This window comes from Clupea harengus, chromosome 1, assembly GCF_900700415.2.
Source record: "Clupea harengus chromosome 1, Ch_v2.0.2, whole genome shotgun sequence".
NCBI lineage: Eukaryota > Metazoa > Chordata > Actinopteri > Clupeiformes > Clupeidae > Clupea > Clupea harengus.
Genome location: NC_045152.1, coordinates 18,524,226 through 18,551,768, shown reverse-complemented (window position 1 = coordinate 18,551,768; position 27,543 = coordinate 18,524,226). Strand labels below are relative to the sequence as shown.

The 27,543-nt window shown below is 44.2% G+C and overlaps 1 protein-coding gene across 13 annotated transcripts in view; it reads right to left on the bottom strand.

Annotated features, from left to right (window-relative positions):
• The window catches only part of kcnc3a (potassium voltage-gated channel, Shaw-related subfamily, member 3a), a 50,205-nt gene that overhangs the window by 11,087 nt on the left and 11,575 nt on the right, over positions 1 to 27,543 (bottom strand). For 4 of the 13 annotated variants that reach the window (XM_031569691.2, XM_031569701.2, XM_031569706.2 and 1 more), the window contains exons 2-5: positions 13,637 to 14,621; positions 11,411 to 11,443; positions 10,429 to 10,629; positions 8,901 to 9,026 (exon numbers count right to left, since the gene is read on the bottom strand). In XM_031569691.2, coding sequence (XP_031425551.1) covers positions 8,911 to 9,026; positions 10,429 to 10,629; positions 11,411 to 11,443; positions 13,637 to 14,621 — 1,335 coding nt within the window. In that variant the 3' untranslated portion in view covers positions 8,901 to 8,910. Of the gene's footprint in view, positions 1 to 1,705; positions 7,414 to 8,900; positions 9,027 to 10,428; positions 10,630 to 11,410; positions 11,444 to 13,636; positions 14,622 to 27,543 lie in introns of those variants that run through there. The other 9 variants (XM_031569733.2, XM_031569723.2, XM_031569727.1 and 6 more) reach the window with 6 other exon arrangements.

Here is a 27,543-nt window from a genome sequence, read left to right as displayed (position 1 = left end):
GCTAACTAACTAGCTTAAGGAAGGCTGCTGGGGTACCGTCAAAGACAGCTTCTGTGGTCTCTGGGTGTAAATGTACACGTCCACAGCCGTGATGCCCTTATTGGTGTTCTGATATATATGCAGCGTACACTAGTGCCTCATGGAAACACTGACATCTTCACAGGGTCCAAAAGCACCTGGCTGCCATCCTTTCACACCCCTACCTTCCTCTCAGCCACTGAGTGACCTCTAAATAGTCAATTTCTCTGCCTCTGTCAAATACCAAGAGCTTGTAGGCTTGTACTAGCTTGTATATATCAGTGTAAAGTATTATCAAATCTGCCTATTTTTCCAAGAGAATAAAACGGAGAAGGACAGAGTATGGCAGAGATGGGGGCACTCTGCTCAGCGTGGCTTTGATTGAGTGTGGATGTGGAAAGGAGAGCAGAATTAACATGTCATCCAATACATTTCCCTTCTAAACAGACAAACACAGAAGGACACCTCCACACCGACAGAAACACACAGAGTAATCATGGGAAAAAATCACAAACAATAGGAAATCAAAACAGGAAGACCTACGTCCGTAGTGATCTGAGAACACGCAGTAGGTACTATTTCTGACTACTCCGTAACTTTACGACATCAGATCAGGTCACAGGGCTGATTTAGAGTGAGACACACTGGGACTGCATCACGGTGAAATATGTACACACACACACACACACACACACACACACACACACACACACACACACACACACACACACACACACACACACTACTGTGTCAGAACACCTGACTCATGATAGACCATTCCCCTCTGCTAATGTGTGTTAGTATAAAAGTGGAAAGGATCTGTTTCTTTAGAGCTATGTGAACATCACATCCCACCATGTCCTCTTTCTCTAGCCTGTTCTACATGTTTTTTCTTCCATACAATGGCTCTCCCATTTCTGGCCTGCTTCTAACTGGATTGAATTGGAGAAGTATGGGAATACTCTGGCTAAGCATGTCTGACACAAGAAATAGGTGTCCAAGCTGAACTGAATATCAAGTCTTCCTTTTTTTCCATCCCGAAAGAATGCATGGAATAGTCAAATAAGTGATGTGTAAACTGTACATAGGCTTTCTATGAGCCTCTACCAACACAGCACACATACCATGCAAAATGCAAGTGAGAAAATAAAACATGAGAATAATGAAGGGATATAAAAGAAACTAGAAATTATTGGATGGTCCTCTATAAATATCTCTTAAAAGATAGCAACAAATGGTGTGTAACTGGAAAGGCAATGGTCATTCTCATTAGAAATATACACGTTTCTAAAGCAATTCTACATGAATGCAAAGTGGTATAACAGATAAGAGTGACACACACATACACACCGAAAGACAGATACATATACAAACAAGTAGCAGTTGTGCAGTACAATGCAAGTGCAGTGTCTGCACTAAAGATGAGCACTTCAGTTGGTATCTTCACAGTAAGGTTCCTACAACACATACTATGGAACACTAACCCCTGGAACCCAAGACCATGGTGTCCACAGTTACCGTGGTAACTGAGAGATTACACCAACATTAATGTTTAAGGGGAGTGCTGAAGACTGCATAGCACAGCTTGCAACTCAATCACATGATTAACTGTATTGTTTTTCTAAGAGTCAACAGTAATACAAACAAGTCAGTCATTTTGAAAAGACAATGTGTTTGCTATTTAGTGATGTTGTATTTGAGATTAATCTTCAAGTAATCTGAAGATTTAATCTTCTGGTAACTAAATGTAAGTTTCAACATAAATAAATATTCCAAAAGTGTGGTTGAAAATAGTCATGCTCCATGTAGCCACAATGGAAAGAATATCATGTCATACATTTTGGTCACATGCAGCTTACTCATGTAAAAAGAGAAGAGATTGCGCAATGGGAAGTGTGGTGAATTAATAGAAACCAATGAGATTTTAGGACTTTCGGACAGGATATCAACTACATGTCTGTGTTCTAAATCATTTTGAGAAATGTGTTTGTAACTCAAAATCATTTAAACCCACTCTGCTCTATCACTGTTGGCTCCTGCACTGTTGTTTCTTCAGCATTATTACTATCTTTGTTATTTAAAGAAAGAAGAAAATATAGACAACACTTCTAAGATAACAATTTCTTAGAGTATATTTTTTTCAGTATCAAATCTAAGACCGTGTGAAACCCACACACCGATGCTTTACAACTGTGATAGAGCATTGCATTCATAGATGTTCACACGCATGTTACACAACAGACACTGGATACAGACACACACTTTTTTATGTTCACGTGTGGACTTAATGACTATGAGAAAGAGTCCTCAGTGGCTTCCAGGAGGTACTGGTGGCTACTTAGTGGGCTCACATTCACTTAGACAAACTTATTATAATTTGACCACCACAAGAGCCGTGTCCCAACCAGAAGACAGAAAAAGATGTTTCCCTGCAGCATAACATGGATAAGGGAAAGTATCCGAGCCCAAGCCAACACCGGCCCAGCAAAGCTCGGCAGAAGGCCACACAGTCTGTCATGCGGAGACTGGAAGGGCCGAGGGCCAATCCAAGTGCAGCAGAGGAGACTGCTGGGTTACGTACCTCTGTTCAGACCTTAGTTATGCTACGGGGGCTGGATGTACGGCCTGGGGGGGATGAAGAGGGTTAGTCTGACAGGCAGGGAGGACAGGAGAAGACAGGAGAGGACAGGAGAGGAGGGAGGACAACCATGAGGACAGCAAATATCAACCCTGGGGCTCCATTCTGAACAAACCAGCACTGCATCAGGTTCTGACTGACAGCTACACATGCAGCACAAACTGTTCTAAAGATGTTGTGCTATGGCACACTATAGATGAGATAGAAAAGACATTTTTTCCTATCCTCATCTTTGCTGCATGATAATCTTAATGATTCTTAATGTTAAGTAACAATGCTAATTTGTCGGAACCCAGGTTAATATTTGTCAACACATTTATGCTTAACAAATTTTAAATATGGAAACATGGTATCACTGACAAATACAATGGAAATATGGTATCACTGACAAATACAATGAGATGCATTTGATAAAGACAATAACAATTTGAAATATGACAGGAGAAAATGTCATAGTCTGAATGTCAAAGTTAACACAACTAATGAAAAAAATGGACCATCACCAAGAACAGCAAACATATGCATCAAGAGACCACCTGGATAAGAAACAATATAACCTATTATCGGTTTACCTTGCATGAGTTTCATTATTTTGGATAAACTGGTACCAGCTCATACACGATCACCCAGAGACAAGGGTGTGTGATTACACTGATAATACCGCACAGGAAACCATGGCAACCCTGAGGCGTTCTACAGAGACATTTCAAACTCGTCCATTGCTAATATGGCATTCATGTATGTAGAGATTTGATTCTAAGGAGAATGAGAGAGGGAGACAGACTCCATGTGTGTTCTACGGTGAATGCTACTGGCAGTCGTTCACAAATTATCTGAATAAACATATTCTACACAAACGATCCAAGCACTACCACAAGAGTTGCGCTTGTTTGAAATATAGGTCCTTAATCCTGCTTTTGCACAATCACAATGTTTAGTGGACAAGAGCATTATGTTCCCTCACACTATATCCTCCAACTATGACAAGGGTAAAAGATGGAGACAGAGGACACTTGAGAGGGAAATGTGTGTTGGCCAATGGCGCAGTCCTAGACTTACAAGCAAGGGGAAACTATTCATGCATGTAGAAAGCACCCATGACCAAGTATGACCAGTACCAGGAGCACGTATGATCACTGCATACATGATAGGGGCACAATAACAGGAATGTGAGATGAGAGAACCACACACTCGGTCACACATGTATAGCACAAACACACAGACAGATGCACCACTGTTTTTACAGTCCTGACACACTATCCCTTTCAAAAAAACACACTGGATCTCCACAGTACCCCTCTCGACCCACTGGTTTACTTAAGTACCCAAATGAACCATAACTGCATATTATAATAGGGCCATACTAAAAATACAGATATTCACCTATTTTAATATCTCCTTCGACTGTAGTCTCTGATTAGTGCTCTAGTGCTCTACAGATAAGACAGAATATTGCCAGTTCTGCTGAATGCACCCTTTGTACTTGCATTTTGGTCTGCCATGTAAAGGCTACTATAGGGATATACCTGGTGGGCCATATTGCACAGTGACACAAGTATAACAGAGATCACCCTTGGTGGTAGAATTTTTTTTAATATAAAGTAGGCATTTGTTTACTTTCTGTCAGTCCCTTTGTCCTTCTGCTTTTCTAAATGGATCAACACAGCCATTTGACCTTGCCTGGAGATCTCCAAATCCAGTCGAGCCTCTATATTACTTTCTGTCAAACTGGACTCTCCTTCAGCTGACTTAACCATGGCATTGTGGTAAGCCCAATATGGCCGATACCGCCACAAAAGGCACAGCTGCTAAAAGCTTGTTTCAAAACCTAGGGAAAAATGTTCTCTTCTAAAACGGTAACTGTGGGTGGTTTTTAAAGACGGCCATATTGGACATATTACAAGGCCTCGCCGTGAATTCAGCCGCAGAGGAGCCCATCCCTCTCCCTCTCCCTCACCCCCATCCATAACTTCCAAGTGACCTGAGCAAAATGAGAACTCTGCCTCTCCCCCTGGAGATTGGGTAAATCTAGCTTGACTCAATGGATTACAGCCTATGTATGCAGAACAGCTAAATGGGCCTTCACCATGGCTGCATGCTCTTATCTTTAACCAAGAGAATAGGCTTCTGTTTGGACTGTATATGAAAAGGAAAACCTCAGATTCCATAATTTGGTTGGCCACAAAGACAGTGTGGTTTTTAAGTGTGGTATTTCCCTCTGACCCGGAGGCTGGTGGGGTCTGAGTACTAGTTTCTAATGCCCATCAGGAGACTGCTAATGAAATGAACTGAGGGCGTTTACACTTAAGCCCTAGAGTGGTGGTGATTCACACCTCAGATGGAGTGGAAAGAGGAGAAATACTGGACTCTCTGCTCCCTCCCTGCAGCCTCCTGCTGAAAACATATGTAGCTACTGCAGTCGCTACCGCATCCAAGCCCAAGAATGCTGGGGAACTCTAGCGCCTTATGCCTCGTCTTCTCTAGAATAATACTTAGCCAAGTGCACATATGCTGCTTGTGCAATGTCCACTCCACAGGGAGTGAGAGAACCACTCCCAAGAGGGCAGGAACTCTCCTGCAAAAGGCCCATATGGGAATAAGCCCTTGCTGGATAGCGATTCCTCTGCAGTGTGCCCAGAAGGTTCTGTCCTGTGCCTCTAAATGCAGGCCGGTGCAGTCTGCCAGGGGAAAGAGCCAAGACACTCACTGTGCTAAGGTTGTCATCATAAAGGCAACACAACAAACTCTAAAATTCGAACAAGCTGCTCACCCAAAAAGAAAGGAACTCACAAGCAAAATTGGTGATATAATGCAACACAGCAGCAATAGCACATAATAAGAATGAACCATGGTACTTGCAGTGCATCTTGGGAGCATGGTTTGGTGGTTGGACGTAATGAGCATTCATTACCTGGTTGCTTTTAGACGTCTTATAATCTTAAATACGACTTTGTTTGACTTGTTAACATATCTGTCCCATAATGCATTGCTTTCAAGTCCCAGAATGCTCTCTTCCACTGTTTCCTTGGCAACAGTGGGCAGGAAAGAGAGAAAAAGGAGAAGAAGGAGCTGAAAAAGTATTATGGGTAAACAGAGTAGCGGAAAAGAGAGTTTAAGGACAAAAGGAATAGAAACAAGAAAAGAAAATAGAATGGCTAATTAAATAAATAACTAAATGCAAAGAAAATGAAGACACAACTACTAAATACACACAAACACACACAATGACAATAACATAATCTGCAAATGAATTCAATGTAGAATAGTACTCACACACAAACACAATTGTAAACAATGATGATTACGAGGTTGTGTGTTAGGTTTATGTGTAGGGTGTAACAGAGGGGGGCAAACTGAGGCAGCAACATCACCTCTAACCTTTGACCTTTCCTGACCCTTGCTAGTTGATTTTGTGCATCTGTCAACAGAGGTCAAAGAAGTCCCAGAAAATGGTGGCTGCCAAGCCGTGTAGGCAGCGAAGCTAAATGAAGCCCTGTTAAAAGCCAACAAGCTGTGAGTGCTGGTCTGTGGTGCAGTCAAGAAGTGAATCCACCCCTTTGCCATCAACTCAGCTGCTTGGCTTTTAAAGCACGGAGAAAGCACGCAGGAAGTCTACATACACACACACACACATACACATATTCACACACACACAGAACACAGCAGAGTGCACGCACCAACTCACTACAGTCCCAACGAGTCTCACAAGTAAGCCCTCTGTGTCACCTATCCCAAGCTGCCTCTGCCTATCAACTTTCACTCTCTTCCCCTGTCCGTTCATCTCTTTCTTTCAGTGGGTTTGGACTCTTCCTTGACTGGGTATAGACACGTCAATGTCTTTTAATAAGTCTGTCAGTCAAAGCAGTTAGTCTTTCTCTACATGTGTCTTAAGAGGTCAGTCTGTGTTTCCTTAGGGGTTGCAGCACGTCATTGCTGGTAAACCTCTGCTAGGGTTTTCTGATGTTGGTGCATCTTTTCTGTAGATCTCATTGTAATCCAATTGGTCAGCCACTAATGTGTCTACAGTAATGTGTGCTCTTAGTCCTTAGTCCTAATCTCTTCTTCTCTCCGTTAGCCTTCCTGCCAGTCCAACATCTGGTCATTGGTTTGCCTAATCAGTTGTCCAAGTGTTTCGAGACCAAAGGACTGTAGCACATCCTCACAGCATCAATGATCAATGTTTCAGCACAGGCCCTTGACATTATCTGCTTCGTCTCACACTTCTTTCCCCCAAGTTCTGACCCCAGGTCAGTCTGATTCCTCTGCGTTTCAATGGTAAATATCAGTCAGTATGATGCAGAGGGTCTGACCTGGGACCAGTGCAATGGAGGCCTCTGGATGCACTGTGATGAAACAAAGCTCATTTGCGCTCCAGTGGAGGGCAGTTCCAGGACAGAGAAGAAACCAGCTTTGTGTAAACAAAGGAAATAAAATAATTTCCCCAGTGACTTTTACCTTCATGAGAGTGCAGTGCTGAAAAAAACACTAAATTGCCACAAAAGTAGCACAATAGTGACGTATTGATGAGAACTCTGCTCTGTTTGTGTATTTGTTTGTTGTTTTTGTTTGTTTGTTTTGTTTGGTCAAAGGTTGATATGGGCACTCCAGCAGGTAAAAGCCCCAGAGCCAGAGAGGAGGAGGACACAGCAACACAAAAACACAACACACAACACACGACACACACAGGGGGAGGACAGGACAGAGAGAGGAACGGATAGCAACAAGAGCGAACATACAAACGCATGACACGACACAACCTGAGGAAGAAAACAACAACAACAACACAGCGTGTCAGACACCTCACAGCACCCCCAGGAGAAAGAGAAAGACAGAGATACAGTGAGGAAGAGAGAAAGACAGAGAGGGAGAGAGAGATGAAACAGCACCACAGGCCCAAAGGCTATCATCACAGTCACACACACACACACACACACAAACACACACACACACACAATCCTGTAAATTGTACTACTATAATATTATATTACACTAGTGCTTTGGCTCTGTGAAGCCAAATGAAGCACTGCTAATTCAGTGAGTCATGTACGACCCCAACTTCCAACAATGTGTGTGTTATGCATGTGTGCTTTGAAAAGTGTGTATGTGTGGACACACCATGATAGGTATTCTCAGTGGTGTGATTCAGAAATGTGAAGGATAATGTGATGTGTCAACATAAGCAGACAACACCTAGACCCACAAACATCAAACATACACGACACACACATATTAGACCTTGCCCCGATCCCATTTTCACAAAGAATCATGATCCACCATGAAAATGGTGAAACACACAACACATTCTTGTAAATCACCAACCGTCAGTCATGCACTTTTAATACATTCAGTACAACGATACAATATATAAATACAGGAAGAAAGAGAGGAGTGACAAAAGCAGAAATACGAGAGGAAGAGAGACTGTGTTTGTTGCTAAAGATTGGGCTCTTTTGGGTTTGTGTCAGAGATGTTACTTTGTGTGTAAGACCTACTCATTATGTGTCCATGTGTTGAGATGCACACATGTAGCTATGGAACGCCATGTGCGCTGAATACTTGGATTATGGAAGTCAATGCATGTGTCAGGGGGTGTTTGTGTGTGTACATGTCAATGCATGTGTCAGGGGGTGTTTGTGTGTGTACATGTCAATGCATGTGTCAGTGGGTGTTTGTGTGTGTACATGTCAATGCATGTGTCAGTGGGTGTTTGTGTGTGTACATGTCTGTGCATGTGTCAGGGGGTGTTTGTGTGTGTACATGTCTGTGCATGTGTCAGTGGGTGTTTGTGTGTGTACATGTCTGTGCATGTGTCAGTGGGTGTTTGTGTGTGTACATGTCAATGCATGTGTCAGGGGGTGTTTGTGTGTGTACATGTCAATGCATGTGTCAGTGGGTGTTTGTGTGTGTACATGTCAATGCATGTGTCAGGGGGTGTTTGTGTGTGTATATGTCTGTGCATGTGTCAGTGGGTGTTTGTGTGTGTACATGTCAATGCATGTGTCAGGGGGTATTTGTGTGTGTATATGTCTGTGCTTTTGTGCTGTGGTGTGTGTGGACCAACAGATGTTCAGTGCACTATACATGCCTTTCGCTTGTGTGTGTGCCCATATAAGTGCATGAACAGTCTGGGCGTGTATATGTTCGGCTTGACTCTGCCTCAGAGTAGGTTAACACTGCTACTGGATTTGTCTCTGATTGAAACTAAGGCAGGTGATATTATTTGTATTCATTTGATGTGTGTTACCTCTGTGGTGCTACGGTTTGATCCAGGAGGAGGCAGAGTTTGCATTGAGGTCCTGCTGTAGCAGAGGCCCCTCCGGCTTGAACCATTCCTCTCCCGTGGGGGAGATTGGGCTGGCGGCAGCTGCTTCTGGTGTGTTTTGGGGGAGTGTGGGAGTAGGTGTGCAAATGGGGGTATAGAGGAAGTTTAGGAGCAGGAGGTACATGGAAAAATAAATGGGAAAGCCAGCGTGCATCCGGAGGAGACAATAATGCAGGAATGATAGGAGGAAAAAGAGTGGGAGCGGATGGATAGAAGATGGATAACAACCAAAAGTTGGGTAAGGGGAGAGACCAGTGAACAGAGAGAGCATGACCAATTACAAAATTAATGAATGCCAGCAAGACAGATAGATAGACAGACAGATAGATAGACAGACAGACAGGTAGATAGACAGACAAAAGATAGACAGACAGACAAATGATAGATAGATAGATAGATAGATAGATAGATAGATAGATAGACAGACAGACAGATATATAGATAGATAGATAGATAGATAGATAGATAGATAGATAGATAGATAGATAGATAGATAGATAGATAGATGTAGCCTCAGATGACAGCTTGATGAAGTTTGCTGACTGCTATCAGCCTGTCTGTGTAAACATGAATATATGTGTTCGTTGTGTATATTTATTTGATATTGTGTTCTTGGACAGACATATATTTGATATGCTGTGTATGTGTGTATACTGTGTTTGTGTGTGTTCTATTTTCTGTGTGAAAGCACTGTGTGTAATGTGTGGGTGTGTGTGTGCATGCATGAGCGGAGCTGAGAGATAACATGGACTGCTGCAGTGAAGCAAGCACAGGGGAACTCTAGAGAGCAGGCAGACTGCTGCAGAGGAGCCTGAGCCAGTGGGTATTGCAGCAGAAACGCTCCCTCTGCCTGCCTGCCACCGCCACTGCTGTCCTGGAGCTATCGCGCTGCCACTGCCTGTCCCTTCCCAGAAACCCAACCCAGACTAGCAGGGGGAGCGGCACAGCAGCGACGTGTTGTCAAATAAGATGACTGATGTGGTGGAGCGATGGAAGGGATGGCTGAGGGAGAATGCGGGGAGGTGTGGTTCCTCTACTAAATATGTCCCCCTGTGTCATGTAGTCAGTGTGTGTGTGTCTGTGTGTGTGTGTGTGTGTGTGTGTGTGTGTGTGTGTGTGTGTGTGTGTGTGTGTGTGTGTGTGTGTGTGTGTGTGTGTGTGTGTGTGTGTGTGTGTGTGTGTGTGTGTGTACATGTGTGTGTCTCTCTGGAGAACAGTTGCTATGAGAATGCTGTCTGCTGTGTAGAATAATGTCTACCTCACAGAAAGTATTGAATTGTATTGAATGAGAGTTTTGGAGAGCATAGAATATTCATGGGAAGACGTTACATACCTATAGATACAAATACATGCAGTGTTAGCGTAAGCGAATATCTGTGTATCCATGTATGAATTTGTGTGGGCGGGTGTGTGTGTGTGTGTTTGTGTCACTGAGCCCAGTGGCGCGTACCTTTCCTGACATTGCTGTCTGTGGTGCGGAACTCCCCAGTGCTGAGCAGGAAGCAGGCGCGGTCATGGGGGTAGCGCTCACGCCCCGTGCCAAGCCCCCCTGTGGCAGGGCTGCGGTCGTCCGGCCCCAGCACCTGGTCTATATTGGGGCAGTCCTCATTGGCCAGGGCGGCACTTGCAGCATCGCCATTCTGCTTGGAGTCTGAGGGGAGTGGGGGGGGAGAGGGGGAGATGGAAAGAAGTGATAAGACGGAAGAGAAGTGGAAAGAGACAGAATGTGAACAAGAAAGACACACAGGACAGAGGGGAGGGAGGGACACACAGAGAGGGAATGACAACAAAAGTGGTACAGAAAGACAAACATGGGTGAACAAAGGGAAGAGAGGAAAAATAAGTTAGAGAGATGGGTTTATGTCAGGGAAAGAAACAATAGAGGATATAAGAGGAGAAAAATAGATCAATTCAAAGGTGAGACAGGGGGGAAGAGATATGCAGGTGAATACAAAAAAGGCTCAGGCAATACAATGAGACAGGTTACAATTAAGAGAGGGGTTTGAAGAGGGGAAGGACATGGGTGTAGAAATGGAAAATAATGAAATGAAAAAGAAAAGCAAGTGATCAAGGATGTAAGGTTAGGGGTGGAATGAAGGAGGGGACGAATATTAGTACTCAGACAGACAAGATCACAGGATGGTGTGACTATCACCACTATATTGTCCAATTGCATGCACAAGTACACACACACACAAACAGATACTTACACGCACACACATATACAAACACACATGTATGCACAGGTGCTGCTGGGCAGCTAGTGCGTATAGCTTAAGACACAGCTGTCAAATCAAATATGACATGAGTTGACGTGAGATGCTGTACAATTTACAGAATAACCTCAGGCACAGCACTCCAAATACACAAACAGGCAGACGGAAGGGGGGAACAGAGAGGGAGAGAGAGGACTAAGACCAATACTCTCTTACACAGCATCGTAAGTTGAGTGCATAGTTTATCCCCTGAGTTTGAGTGAGATTGTTGTGTTGACAGTTGGAATAGAGAGAGGGGAAAAGGAGATGAGGGAAGACAAAGGATGAGAACAAATACATATACACGTCATAGAGTGCCTTTGAATTTAAATTGAATTGTCATTAAAATTGAAACTCCTTTTTAATGTCTGTTTCACATTTGGACGGCTTAATGCTGCTCAGGTTGCCATTCATTTTCTGTTGACACCTATGAGCATCGTGACACTGGGCCCAGCAGGGAGACCAGGCAGAAAGGTTCACAGAAATTGTTCATAATGGGAGAAGATTTGGTTGTGGTGACAAGGCAGAAGCAAATCCCATAAATGCTTGCAGGTGCCAGGGCTGTTGTGATTTTACACATGACAAACATGACATTCAAGCTAAGTGGAAACATTCCTTTGGATAAATGTCAACTATATGTGAAACAGACCTTAAAGTTATTTTGGAGCTAAAAGACTATGCATATTTTATTCAGACATGATTGTCAAGCACAACTCCTCCAGTGGCCAAATTCAGACGGAGTGTCTCCTGTAAGCAGAAATACCAATTTTCTTCTGGAAGTGAACAATCATGGCATACATCTTTAATAAGCATACTTCAACCTATTCCGTCAGGGTGTGGGTATTCCTGGAAGAGTAGAAACAACTCAAAGTTTTGCTGGGCGACAATTAATCAGGCCTCAGACCATACACCAGCTCATTTTTCAAGAAATGAATTAGAGGGGAGTCCTTGGGCCTTCATAATTACTGGTGCTTCATCCCGCAGACCTGTGAAACGTCTTGCTCAACAGAATATTTACATAAAGATTATCATCTTAGTAACTTCACTTTCAGATTGCCTTAGTCTTAGATGACCTGTTATATTTGTGAGTAGAAAAACTAAGTTTGCACTAGCATACCAAAGGTAATCATGTAGCCTGTATTACAGTTATCATAGTGTGTATGCCTGTAATGTGTAAATATGTAAAATGTGATTCTCTTTGCAGTGTGAGCTGACCTATAGATCAACAGTATATGTACCAGTGTTCTAACACACATAAGTGTACCTGGCATCAAAATAGCAGTCTCTCGCTTGGCTCTGAGACTTCATTACTGGGATTGGTTAGATGGAGAGAGGAATAGAATAGGGTGCCTAATTTACTTAATGCTATCAAATGCAGTGGACGGAGGGCCTAGCAGAAACCCTCTCCCTATAATTCCCTGCCCTCTCCCTTGAGCAGTGCACTTGACATGCCTTGACATGTTCGGACACGTTCTCACTCTCTTGGGCTTTTGCCACCAATGTTGCCAATCATTCCCCAAAACGTTGCCCAGGGCAGCAATACACCTTTGATGCAACATTGTCCTTTTGAAACAGGTGTGCTTCAAACTGTAATTTAGAGATCTTGCAGTGAATAAGAGAGTGCCGAGTAGTGTGGCATCCTGTGGATACAACAGGCAGCACATAGAGTTTTAGATTGCAGAGCAGCTGAAGCGATCTGAAACAATACAATTTCAGTATGCCCATCAATACAGACTTCATACATCCAGTCATACACTGGCTCTGTCATGGCAAAAAGTGACCGGGTGCCAAAAAGAGCCCGGGTGATGTAATATTGGCTTAAGATGTGAGCAAATTAACTGGCTGGCCTGCTAAAAAGGTAGATGAACAAGCACAGTATATTATTTAAGATGTTAGCTAATTAACTGGCTGGCTTGCTAAAAAGGTAGATAAACAAGCACCGTATATCAGTATATTTTCTCCTTTTTATAAAAACGAATTTCTACTCTAAACAATTTCAATTGAAATGCAAATGATGATGTAAACCGCTAAAATGGAACACTTTATTTACCGGGTAAAAATTTGTTTAGCCACAATATATAGCGATTCAAAAAGTAGTATTGACTGCAAATGTTGATGTACAGGATACCGGCAGGTGTAGCTAAAAACAGAATACTTAATAGTTTTAGGCACAATATTAAGTGACTAACAAGTAGCTGATGGCTTTCGAACGACTCTTGAAACTGACCAAAAAGTGCCCGGGTTACGTAGTGTCCGGGTTACGTAATGCTAGCGTTGGTATAGCAACTGTCACTCAAGAGTCGTTCGAAAGCCGATATTACATTTTTGGCACCCGGTCACTTTTTGCCATGACAGCTCCACCCCCACACAGTCCCAGGCACTCTCTCACACACAGACACACACCTGCTCTGTTGATCTCTATGATCTCCTCCTGGGCCAGAGGGCAGTCTCCGCCCATGCTGCCAGACAACCCTGTGCCACCAATCACGTTTCCCATGAGCCTGTTCGGTGAGGCTGATGCCATGGCGAGTGCATCTGGCTTGCAGTAGTTGGGCGAGCCTGGCTGAGGGGCGCGAGGGATGTGTTTGCCTTTCCTCTTGGGCAACTTCTGTTTGGCCATGGCTAACGAGTAGTACATGCCGAAATTATTCACGATGACGGGCACAGGCATGGCGATGGTCAACACACCAGCCAGGGCACACAGCGCACCCACAAGCATGCCGGACCACGTCTCTGGGTACATGTCCCCGTAGCCCAGTGTAGTCATGGTGACCACAGCCCACCAGAAGCCAATGGGGATGTTCTTGAAGGTGGTGTGGGCACTGGCCGTGGGGTCAGCGGGGTCGGCTCCTATGCGCTCGGCATAGTAGATCATTGTGGCAAAGATGAGGACACCCAACGCAAGGAAGATGATGAGCAAGAGAAACTCGTTGGTGCTGGCGCGTAACGTGTGGCCCAAGACCCGCAGACCCACAAAGTGCCGCGTCAGCTTGAAGATACGCAGGATTCGTACAAAACGCACCACGCGCAGGAAGCCCAGAACATCCTTGGCAGCCTTGGAGGAGAGGCCACTCAGCGCCAACTCCAGGTAGAAGGGCATGATCGCCACAAAGTCAATAATGTTCAATGAGCTCTTGAAAAACTCAGCCTTGTCTGGGCAGAAGATGACACGGGCAAACACCTCAATGGTAAACCAGATGACACAAACGCCCTCCACGTAGGTAAGCCATGCGTCTGTCTCCACCACAAAAGACACCTCCTCCTTTGTTACGTTACCCACTGTGACATTCTCGGTCAAGTTGTAGATGGTGTTGAAGGCCTCATGCGTCTCCAGGCAGAATGTAGAGATAGAGATGAGGATAAATAACAGGGACAGAAACGCCACATACTGCAGGAAGAGAAAGAGAGAGACAAAGAGCAGACAAATAATATGTACGATAACACATACCAGTGAATTCCACAGTTAGCACACTGATTAACACACGTAACTCATAAGGCATCACACTAAATGAACAGAAAACCGTTAACTAGGTAACTCAAACATATTCATATAAGCTATGTCTATTGAAAAGATGATAATGTCAGGAAGCTATGTTGCATATATAGCAATACATGGGCCATACAACATCATATCTTAGGGTGACCAGATTTGAGTTTGTAAAAAAGAGGACACTTTGTCGCGGGACCCCGCCCCCTCCCCCTCGATGGAGTTTTTGGACATATTTTTCACATGCAGATGACCCCGCCCCCTCCCCGCGACGAGGTTTTGACATCTTTTTTTACATGCAGATGTCATGTACTATTGTAAACGATGCAACTAGTGGAGGCGGCAAGGTGCTCAGTGTTGCCAGATTGGAAATGGCGTTTTTGGAATCCCTGCCGGACGCATTTTTTAGGTCTTGAAAAGAGGACATGTCCGGGTAAAAGAGGACGTCTGGTCACCCTATCATATCTAACATTTTATCCACCTTTCATACAACCCAATTAAACTACAAACTTTTCAGTAGTCTAGCTAAGGTCAGCTCAGCTAACCATTTGTTCTGCTAATTTACTTAATTAAGATAGCTAGCTTGCAGTTTTGTTTGGCTAGCGTTAAATTACCAGTTATTTTTAGCTGTCAATTGTGTTGTGTTTTCTTCTTTTATGGAAAATCCCATTACGTTGAGGATTGTGACCAGGTTATTACAGCTATTGCGAACGTCGTTTTAAAATGTATTTAGCAATTTGAGGAGGTCTGGAGAAGGTGCACGAGCGTATAATAAAAAGCGTGTGGCTTAGCAACCTAACGTTACGTCAGTCCTTGTATGTTGGAACACTGAGAGGATTTTAATGAACTAAACCTTCGAATCAATCAAGATTTTTCAACTTGAATGCATTATAAATCCCAGTACAATTTCTTTCATCTTTCCAGTAGGCCTACAATTTATTTCATCTTCTGTTCTTTCGTGCTTTTTTGAGGTCTTATTTTCCTTGTTATGTTTGGGGACTGCTTTGTCTGACCTCTATTGCAGTAGGCAGGTTACATGTTTTGCTTTTTTTGCCTGGGACATAAGAGAAACCTCACTTGAATACAGAAATCGAAAATAGCAAAGTAACTAATTAACTACAGCCTACACATAGGCTATTTCAGGAGTAGAATTGTGTGGCTGTAGTTTGAGCGGGTGTCCCTTTTAACAATTAAAGGTACGCATTTTCATTCATCCAATTAGTAAAATCTTTAAAAGTTTTGAAAAGTGATGGATTTAGTCTTTCCTACTGACAGTCATCAAATACTAATTGCAGAATGTTTTTACCCTGCAATTTCAACCACAAACCCAGAATAGAGCACAACCCAAACAGTTAAGTGAAACAGATCCTGCCCTGATAAAGATTGGATCCATACTAGATCAGGGTTGGGTCCCATCGAGAGTCAGCTGCCATCAGGGGAAATGCTTTATTTAGCTTTAGAAAGACACATAGTCAGCAAAATGGCTTTCCTATCTTGACTTGAAAACCTGATAAGCAGAGGGCAAGATGATACAGGCAAGCCTTCATGTTGTGTAACCAGGGTTGTGCTTTGTGAAAAAAGATGGTGCTATGTGAGAAAGATGGTCTGTCTTTTCAGTTTGCGACTGAGAGGGTACAATGTGTCTTGGTTTTGGGCCATTGCAGAGGTTCGCCACTAGCTCCTCCACCAGATGGAAGACAGGGGGCAGCAAACACAACAAAGAGCGTCTGAAAGCAAGCGTGTGTTTGAAAGGGAGGGAGGCAGAGACAGAGAGAGTGGGGGAGGGAGGTAACCTCCTCAGTGCTGCAATCTCACCGACACCACACAGAGACTGAGGAAGAGCAAAGAGGGAGGGAGGAGGGGCGGCAGGAATGGGGTAGCTGCATAAAGACGGGGACGAGGGCTGGAAAAGGGAGAGAGAGGTAAGCTGAGAGAGCAAGATCGAGAGGCATGTTGAGTTATGGCATGGTGCATAACCACAGCCACCGTTATGAAAACAGAGTTGTCATGTTCTTTCTCATACAGATAAATGTCCATTGATCGAGTAGCGCACGCGCGCGTGCGTGTGTGTGTGTGTGTGTGTGTGTGTGTGTGTGTATGTGTGTGTAGCCCATCTAAAGCCCAGCCACTTCTCCCTATCAGCCAGGATCAATATCATCAGTTCTTCTGTGTCTGTCCAGACATATGCTTCACACACATACACACTACCCAACACACATAATTAATCTTTTTTTATGTAACACATCATTACCACACATTTAGGCATGCATGTTGATCTTAGTGTGTGTGTGTGTTTGTGTTTGTGTGTGTGTGTATGTGTGGGTGTCTGTATGTTTGTGTGCATTTGTGGAGAGGGCTAATGTTCTCCTTCCCTCTGTCCACCAAAAAGATTCTTGTACCCAAATTTCTATTTCTGTACCTTTATAATTCTGCTATCCTCTCCCCCCTCCATTTCCTTGCTTTCCCTCTCTCTCTCCCTCTATCTAAGCTATGCCTCTGCAAGGCTGCGCAGCCAGATCCCTGAATGGAGGGCTACTTTAAGAAAGCCGGTACCAAGCCATTTATGTCTTGAAAATGCCTGATCAGATTGTAACACCACATTAATCCTGTAGCCACATACCATTTATCGCACCAGCATGCCTGCAGTGCCCACACACAGCTTCAAATGCTCAGATTTTTGCACATAGATTCGCAATGGGAAATACGTTTTGAGGACGTTTCCCAAATAACCGCAGCCAGGTCAGTCCTCCCATGATGTTTAGGAGCAGCCTAATGAAGGGAAGAGGGATCCTGGGAGACTTGACAAATTCCCCGAGCCGATTAGCAAGAGCTAATTTAACAAACCCATTTCATCTTCCAATGCCCTAGAAACAGATGAGGATCTTGTTGTTGAGTCAATGAGACAAGAGACTGACCCGCATGATCTCAGCTCACGCCATAGGCCAGCACCCTGGTAAAGGTACGTTGCAATTCCCTTTCAATGCAGACTTACTAGTGTGCTTATGTGTGTGTTCGGGCAGTGTCAATATAGACTTACTAGTGTGCTTATGTGTGTGTTCGGGCAGTGTCAATGCAGACTTACTAGTGTGCTTATGTGTGTGTTTGGGCAGTGTCGATGCAGACTTACTAGTGAGCTTATGTGTGTGTTCGGTGTCTGAAAATGTAATATTGCATGCTATTTATTATTTTAAATTAAATTAAAGTGATCAAATCAAATGTAGCCTACCTGACAACATGTCTTGCATAAACTGTAGGTGTAGTAATATGCTGCTTAGGCAATTGATAGAGCAAGGTGTTGATAACACACCAAGGTCATGTGTTTGATTCCCAGGATTCACACATATGGATGATGGTTTTCTAACCTGCACTGCAAGTAGTAATGGTCAACATAGGTCCGAACAATAGGCAATAAATGTATTGTCATAAGTCAACATACAGTAAATGTATTATGTGCTGCTACATTTTGTGAAAGTAACATATTACTTGACCTATAGCTGTGATAACATCCCCCAGGTTGTAAGAATAAGAATATCATTGTTCTATAAAGTAATATAATTGTGCATGAATATGCATTGAATGCTGTGTGTTAATGCTGTATATGTGTGTGTAGACAGTGTGTCTGTGTACTTCCGTGCATTGGTGCCACTGAGGTTTTTTAAGATCCTTACAGAACATGGCTCCCAGAGTTCTAGTGAATCACAGTGAGATGCCCTAAAAAATGTACAAGGTAAGCGATGACTTTGGCGGAGAGGCCTATCCTCAGCCATGTCCTGGAGTGGCGCTCTACCTCTTTCCCTCCTCTTCTCTCCTACCCACACCAGCAGCAGCAGCAGTAGGCTGACCCCTGACCTCTCACACCTAATACCCTCACCCCAGTGGTCAGGCCTCATTCCCTCTCCACCTCACCTCTCACCCTTTCCACTATAACTCCCCCTGCTCCCCTGCTCCCCTCCCCACTCTCCACTCATCCATCACCCTCTGTGCAGTCTCATTACCTCAGGCCAGCTCATACTCGCCAACAGCAGCATTCAAATATATATGAAATACTGTAGATGTGCTACTACTAATAGAACTTAACAGTGACTCAACCCAGAAACAGACAATTGATATGATCAATTTCTGGGATAAGTGATTGTGGGAGTGTTTTGAGAAGGGATATTGAGTGTAGGGTACACAGAAACGGATTCAAATTGGAAAGTTGATATGACAGAATAAACAAAATGAACCAGGTTTTCACACACACACACACCGGTCCAGTTATTGTGTCAGTAGATGGTTGTTAGCTCACCTGCCCTCTCACTTTCTTTCTTTCTCTTGTGCTTCCTCTCCCAACACACTGTCACTTCAGTTTGTGACTTATTTCCTGATCACATAACTAAGGTGTTTAGCATTATCAATGTTTCTGCTAAAGGGATATGACATACATGTCCCTTCATCAGTGTTAACTGATGCTGCGTGTTAACATTCATGATACCATAATGAGAAAAATAACAGACTGAACATGTATGCCACTGTATTTTAAAACATTTTCCATAATAGCAATAGCTTTCTGGAAACTCATTTGATATGATTGAAATGATGCCTGTACGTGTGTTAGTTGTTCAGTGCAACATAAACAATGATATTTTGACGACATTTTTGCTATCCACCAATACATTCATATTCATATTGCCTAAGTGTGTGTGAGAGAGAAGGAGAGATACACATCCCTTATAGTGAGGGTTGTAATGATGGAGAGAGTGTGGCTGAGGCCAGGGTAAAATGATAGTAAATAAACAAGAGCTAAAAGGATGGTCAGCATCACTGTTTGATAGGGTCATCATTGGGGCTGTCTGTCAGGCAGTATTACACTGTGTGGTCAGAAAATCATAAGAATGACCCATGAATGGAGCTGTGTGTAGAATGAGTGCAGCTGAGGCACTCTGGAGGAACAAACGCCACGGTCATGTTTGAAACCACTGAGCGCATTCACGGCTATCACTAAGCCTTGTGGCCTGGCAGCCTTTTGAGCTGTTTGCTGCATGCGGATCCTTCCATGTGTCACACAAGTCAAGGGTGATTCATCTGACTGGCTGTTTTTTTTACGAGATCTTAGGAGAGGGTTTTGTGCTGAGCACCCCAAATACGACCTTCTCCCTTCTAAACGTCTGGATGGGCTGCTGCAAAATTAAACAGCCCACTCACACAGATTCAATTTGTCAGTCTATTGATTTAGACTTGCCTTTATGCTTTCCTTGCACTTCAAACTAATGCAGGGCCATTACAAACTAGAAGTGTGTACTTCTGACCACAGCCGCCCGCTCATGAGAGATGTCTTTTTCCAGAGAGGTAAAGAGCAGCATCCCGTCAAATGCTGTTCACCGTGAGTCATTAGGGCCTCTGTCAATGGTGTACCTGACTAACATCATCTCACTGTCACCACGTTTTATTAGTATCAATATGCAAGTCCATGTCAGCAAACTACCCATCATCAGCTTTCTATCTCAAAACTAAACATGTGCTTGTGATGAAGCACCTACATGCAGTGTGCCCCCTCTTCATCACTGGTGCCGTCATTTCTCTTGACCAAACTATGTGAATGAAACACTGCAGGACGAGCACTCCACTCACTGCCCTGTCAATGCGGCCCGATGCAGCATACCGCCCCTCAGTACACTGGTCTGCACACAGCATATGGTGCTGGGACCAACACAACAAACGCACATACTGGCACATTCAGTACGGCTTCAAGTGGATTAGATTGTACACAATTCATATGTATGATATCATATATCTGTGTATTGCCCTTTCTAATAGCACTTACAGTATAGAGGAACTCTCTCTGTCTCTAACTGTTAATGTTGCCTCTCACTTGCTTCAATCTGTCTTATCTTTTCTCTTGACTCAAAGTGACCTAGTTTCCACTAGTGCAGTATCCTCCACGTTAAACCCCAGCCCAAGCCCCTTACTGTTTATCTATTCACGAAATATCCCTCATCCTCCCGCCTTTTATTTCATCGCTTATGGCCCTGTCTCTCTCCCTGTCTCTCTGCCTGTCTCTCTGCCTGTCTCTTTGCCTGTCTCTCTCCCTGTACCTTCTCTGTACCTTTCCACTCTCTCTATCTGTCCTCTATTAGTCCATGTGGGGTTTTACCTTCTGTTACTCCTGTCCCAATGTTCTTCTCTTAATGACCTCATGTGTTTTCGCTTGTTTTTTTTCCCTTTTGTGGCATCATTTTTTTTAGCATTGTCACCCTACTTAAAATCACTCCACCACTGGTTTGCTCTAAAAAAAAGGTCTACTTGCTTGTAAACATTTTACACTGTTCTGACACTCGAAATAACCTTTAGGACAAACTCTGTCGACTCAGTTGCAGTGGCCCAAATTGATTCTCTTCCAGGATCGATGAATTAACTGTCTAAAAATGGAATCGTTTCCAGGTGGTGTGTGCACAAAGAGAACAGTCTGATGCTAACACACAAACCCAGACCCATATATCCACGCTTCTACATCCCCTACCTAATATTTCCCCTACCTAATTAATTTGACAGGGTGTACAGAAATGGGTCACAGAAAAAAGAGAGAAGCTGAGAGAGTAAAGCAGCAATCGGAAGAAGTAGCAATGAGGAAAAGACAAGTGTCATTTGGAAAAAAAGAGAGAGGAAGAGAGAGATCTAGACTGGTGATCAAAACAGACAATTAGCATCAATTAGCATAAGAGGCCTAGGGACTGCCTGGACATTTCAGGGCTCATCGTGTAGATCTGACCTAACTATGTCAGTGAAAGAGAATAGATGGGGGAGGCAGTGGATTAAAAAGAGCTCCAACACAATTACCCAGCGCCTATTATAACCCTGTACTTATTATAACTACGAAACACCACTAGCTACTATGCGTTCCATGTTGCAGCGTGCAATCAAGCTCCCATTTTTTTGAAGCCAAGACTTTCCTTTAATGATTCATGTGAAGTGTTTCATAACCCTCTAAACACGTAGATGTGCTAAGTGAATAGACTTCCAACCCCCCCCCCCCAAAAAATACCATGGAGATTTTTTAGGACAAAACAATTATATCCACAATGAGCATGTGAAAATCATTGGCTTATTACATTAATGTATTGCAGATATCTTATTATCAAGACCCAAATCTCAGAACATACAGGGACGGAACAGGTCACTGCCGAGGACATGAATCTCTTTCTTTTCTGTGGAGCCATATGCTTTTTTATTTTGCTTTAGAACGCTGTTTGAGCATCTGTGTCTGCTACAGTTCAGTTGGAGTGCATGTTCGTGTTAGCCGAATCGTTCTCTTAAGTGCATGTACGGAAAGTTTGCCGCATCAGTGCTGCTAATGCAATGCTATGAACAAGAGAGAAAAAGAAAAAAAATAGAAAGTCAGTCGGAAAGAAACAGGTAAAGGGTTCTAAAGCTATGAGGAGACACCAGAGAGATGCAAAAGAAAAGCTGTCCGAGGTGGGGCTGCAGCAAGAGAGGGGAAAAAAAGGGGAGATTAAAAAGAGACACATGGGAGAAACAGTGCCCTCTATCTATGAGTAGTGGAATTGGAGTCTTGCTTCCACTGCAGCAGCCAAGGTGCATTGACAAGATGTGGTAAGGTCCCCCCATTGTCATACAGCACCACTACAACAAGAGAGCACAGAGAATCCTGGACATGTGATGGAGAGGAAGTGCATATGCATGTATGTGTGTGTGCTTCTGCGAGTGTGTGTGTGCATATTTGTGCGTGTGTGTGTGAAAGAGAGAGGGGGAAAAGGGAGAGGGAGCAATGAAAAAGCTAAGTGAAGAACTTAAAAGTAAATGAGGGCAAGGTGGAATGAAAAGATATAAGGTGGGTAGAAAGAGGGTGACGGAGGTAAGAGAGAAATGCAGAAGAAGGCAGTGCCGACGACATCTTTGCCTGCCATCTGAGACAGCTATTGTACTGCACCATTTGAACACACACACACACATACACACACACACACACATGGAAATGCATGTACTGCACCACCTGCCCATATTCACATTCTCTCTCTCTCTCTCTCTCTCTCTCTCTCTCTAACATACACATACACACACACATATGTATGAACACACACACCTAAAAACTGTGATATTTAAAGATAACAAACCATCTGTGAAAGAGAAATTGAAAGAGCTCAAATAAAAAGTAAAAACTCATTGCTTTTTCCACTGAGCTGAGGAGCGAGTCGATTTGGAGAGTCAGCTATTTACCTCTGAGCCACTATGATAACCAATGGATATCATATTTCAGAAATACTGTTTCATTATAAATGTACTGTATGTGTAGGATTCATAGCGGCAGCCTCTCACGTATGCCTAGCTTAGCATTAGTTGGTGACATAGTCTGTCATTCTTCAGTGATTTGGGGCCGTTGTGGTTTTACAATAGTCCTAAGATATGCTTTGGTTTTACAATAGTCCTAACATATGCTTTGGTTTTACAATAGTCCCAACATATGCTTGCTCACCTGCTTCCTGTTGTATTAAAACATGACTCAGGGCCTCAGTGTCTCAGTCGTTCTTCAGCCAGCAACATTGTAAAAACCCCAAAACTCACACAATCCCCCAAAGCACCTGAACTTCAGGAGATGCTGCGAAGGTTCCCAGAACTAGTTCTAATATGCCCTCCAAATCATTTCCAGCAGTGTAAAAGCACTTGATCCAAACAACTAGTCTAACTAGAGTTCTGTACGGGTGCACTGCCTCGTCAGACCTTTTAGGAGTTCAGGGCTTTTCCAATGGACTAGTACTGAAAAAGAACCAGGATCACCAGGGCTAATCTCTACTGGCATGCACACACTATTAAGCCTACAGGTGATGCACTGTGCTTCTGTGGTGCAGCGAAGACACAAAGCTCCAGTTGAACACACAGGACGCCCGTGAGAGTGCTGATGTTACTGTGTCTAAAATGGTGCCTGAGGCCGCGGCAGATGGCCGGCCCGTAAACAGGGGTCTGGTGGAAATAACATGGGACCATTTGTATTGCAGTCACCCGCATTACAGTAGGTCAGGTTTGACACGTGGTTCAACCCCCCCAAGCCCCCCCCCCACCACACACACACACACACACACACACACACACGTTCCCTGCCTCTGAGGTTGCCGTGGCAACAAGGTGGCCAGTTCCAGCCGACCGTATGTGACTTTTGATTGTGTGATTCTAAGTTGCACAGCTCGCAAAATGGTCACACTCGTGAGGGCTCACCTCGCACGCACACACACACACACACACACACACACACTTGCTCATAGCACACTATGTACATCCCCTGAAACCTCAGCACACCTCTATGCTTGTCTACACTCACTCTTGAAGAAGGAACTCTTTAGTTCCATCAGATCTGATGGTTTTGTAGGTTCTGAAGAGAAGACGAGATCTTTCTGACATCATATTAGACATGTGTCCTGATTCAATACATTGCAGCCTGCTGTGTATCTGCAGCTTCTGTCATCAGTACTTATTTAGAACCTGCATAATACTTTGTATCTAATTAGGGGGAATGTTCATTTAACAAAGCCAACATCTTCACATATGACTTCAAATTTCTGTACACAGAGGTGTTCAATACACATACTCCCCTTCCCCCATGCCCAGGTTTGACTGCAATGCAAACAGTAATGTTAGCGAACTTAAGCTAGCCCATAAAATCAATTTCCAGGTTGAGGAAGGAATTTACTGCTGTTAGTAGAGAACATAATAATCTGCTAAGATTACCTCTGCTACCTACTGAGTTCATGATTTCTGCAATAAACATCTTTCAGAAGACCCACGCAGCAAAGGGGGCAAATGGTCCCTCTAAATCTAGTTTGGGTTCTAGGACCTGAGCCTACACTCCAGGCAGGCAGAGAGGGGAGGAGCAGAGAACACATCCTTCATGCACGGACCCCCCCCCCCCCCCCCCCTCACACACACATACACACATACACACACCTCCCCCATCCACCTCACGAGTGCAGCAGTGACCAGCAGGCTGGGCTTTACCGTGTGCGTAAGCGAGTTCGCACACCACTGAATCAGCACAAAGAACACCAAAATCAATAAAATCATTTGGATGAAAAACAAAGCATGGAGGAGGGTATTTAATTATAAATCAATACATTAAATCCATCGACTAAAAGCATCCTTTAAGATATATCAAAAATATGACTGCAGTCTGGGCTTTCAGAAGTATGAGGAGTAAACACCGGGTTTTGAGAAGTGAAAGGCTTTTTCTGACTGATAATTGAATGTGCTAAGCAAGCGTGTTTGTGAGATACAGGGAAAGGGGGGTAGGTACAGAGAGAGAGAGGTGGCAGAGGGAGGGGGAGAGCGAGAGAGAGAGGAGGGATACGGGAAGGTGGGGGGCACTGGGTAGCTTCACGCTAATGTATTGCCTAGAGTCTCTCTCTCTCTCTCTCTCTCACTCTCTCTCTCTCTCTCTCTCTCCTTACTGCACCATAATGACACGGACCAACGGATACCCAAGGTGGAAAAGAGTGGGAGGAGGGGCTGTAAAGGAGAAAGAGAGAATGAGAGAGAAAGAGAGAAAGAGATGCAGTCATAGAGCGATAGTACAAAAAGCATTCATCCGTTGTGTTCAGTACAGGAATGCAAACAGCCCTCAGCCACCCGCTGCAGACAATCCTTCCTCGTGCCAGTCCATGTGTGTGCCTGAGTGCAGCTGCACACATCAACACACCATAGACCTATTCTCTCTCTCTCTCTCCTTCTCTCCTTCTTCTCCCGCTCTTTTCCCCCCACACATCTTTCTCTCTCTCTCTCTTTCTTGCTCTTCTCTCTGTCTGCTGTTAGGGCAATACAGATGAGTCCAGGTGGAACAATGGGTGCATGATAAGAGCTCATAGAAAGGCCTGAATGGCGGACTGAGGAGAAGCATAAAGGCGTGATGAGTGAGAGCGGGCACTCTCTCTCTCTCTCTCTCTCTCTCTCTCTCAGGAGATCTTCCTGCCGTGTAAGCTGATCACTGAGATACGCAGTCATTGGCTAAGTCCCTCTGCTATTTTTTGCCGCGATTGGCTGACCACGGTGTTCTCTAAAGGTGGTTAGCTGACCACCGTGGACTCCGCAGTGATTGGCTGACCACTGAGCGCTCTGCAGTCATTGGCCAGAGAGAGAGGCTTCTGCAGTGCCTGGCCTGACCTGACTGGAGCTGCGATGTTCTAGTCAAATGACGCGCCGGCTCAAGCCAGGAAGGAGTGGTGTGACGGCCAATCACCTGCAGGGGATACTTGGGGGACGCTGCGTGTGGGGATGCCAAAGCAAAATGGGTGGGAGTGAATGGGAATGAATGATGCACTGGAGCCTCATCCAACCCCCCATTCCTTATTGACCCCGGACAATGAGGTGTGTGTATGTACGTGTGTGTGTGTGTGTGTGTGTGTGTGTGTGTGTGTGTGTGTGTGTGTGTGTGTGTGTGTGTGTGTGTGTGAGAGTGTGTGGAAGGTGGGTGGGTAGAGTGAGGTCATAGTCGAAGAGGGTCATTCTCTAAACTACCATGATATTGATTCATCATCGTATATTTGAGTGCTGACAGCGTTTCAAAGTGTGTATGTGTGCACACATATATTGAGTGTCTGTGTGTGATTCTGTGTATGTGTCTTTGTATGTGTATTTGTGTGTGTATCCATTACTGATCTGTTCGCAGTTACTGTGATACCTATGTAATCCCGGGTTGTCTGTGTAACTATTTGTGTGTGTGTGTGTGTGTGTGTGTGTGTGTGTGTGTGTGTGTGTGTGTGTATGCATGTGCATGTGCATGTGCATGTGCATGCGCATGTGTATGTGTATTGTATGTGTACGTGTACGTGTACGTGTATCTGTATCTGTATCTGTGTGTGTGTGTGTGTGTGTGTATGTGTGTGTATGTGTATCTGTCTGTGTGTGTGTGTGTGTGTATGTGTATCTCTATGTGTATCTCTCTCTGTGTGTGTGTGTGTGTGTGTGTGTGTGTGTGTGTGTGTGTGTGTGTGTGTGTGTGTGTGTGTGTGTGTGTGTGTGTGTGTATGTGTATGTGTATGTGTATGTGTATGTGTATGTGTATGTGTATCTGTATGTGTGTGTGTATCTGTATGTGTATATGTGTGTGTGTATCTGTACGTGTATCTGTATCTGTATGTGTGTGTGTGTGTGTGTGTGTGTGTGTGTGTGTGTGTGTGTGTGTATGTGTCTGTCTGTCTGTCTGTCTGTCTGTCTGTCTGTCTGTCTGTCTGTCTGTCTGTCTGTAGTAATGAGAAACAGAGAGTGTGAATGGACTCCTCTGAGAGGCAAGTGGGACGTGTGAAAGTGAGCAGAGAGGGAAAGAGCAGGAGAGGGGAAGATCTGATGCCAGATCAGCACTCCTGTTCATAAACCTCTGCCTTAGAAAAGTGCAACTGATCCCAGAACAAGGAGAGAGAGGAGCGAGGGGATAAAAGGAAAAGGAAAAGGAAAAGGAGACAGAGGAGCGAGGGGATATAAGGAAAAGGAGAGAGAGAGAGGAGCGAGGGGATATAAGGAAAAGGAAAAGGAGAGAGAGGAGCGAGGGGATATAAGGAAAAGGAGAGAGAGAGGAGCGAGGGGATATAAGGAAAAGGAAAAGGAGAGAGAGGAGCGAGGGGATAAAAGGAAAAGGAGAGAGAGAGGAGCGAGGGGATATAAGGAAAAGGAAAAGGAGAGAGAGGAGCGAGGGGATATAAGGAAAAGGAAAAGGAGAGAGAGGAGCGAGGGGATAAAAGGAAAAGGAGAGAGAGATGAGCGAGGGGATAAAAGGAAAAGGAGAGAGAGAGGAGCGAGGGGATATAAGGAAAAGGAAAAGGAGAGAGAGGAGCGAGGGGATAAAAGG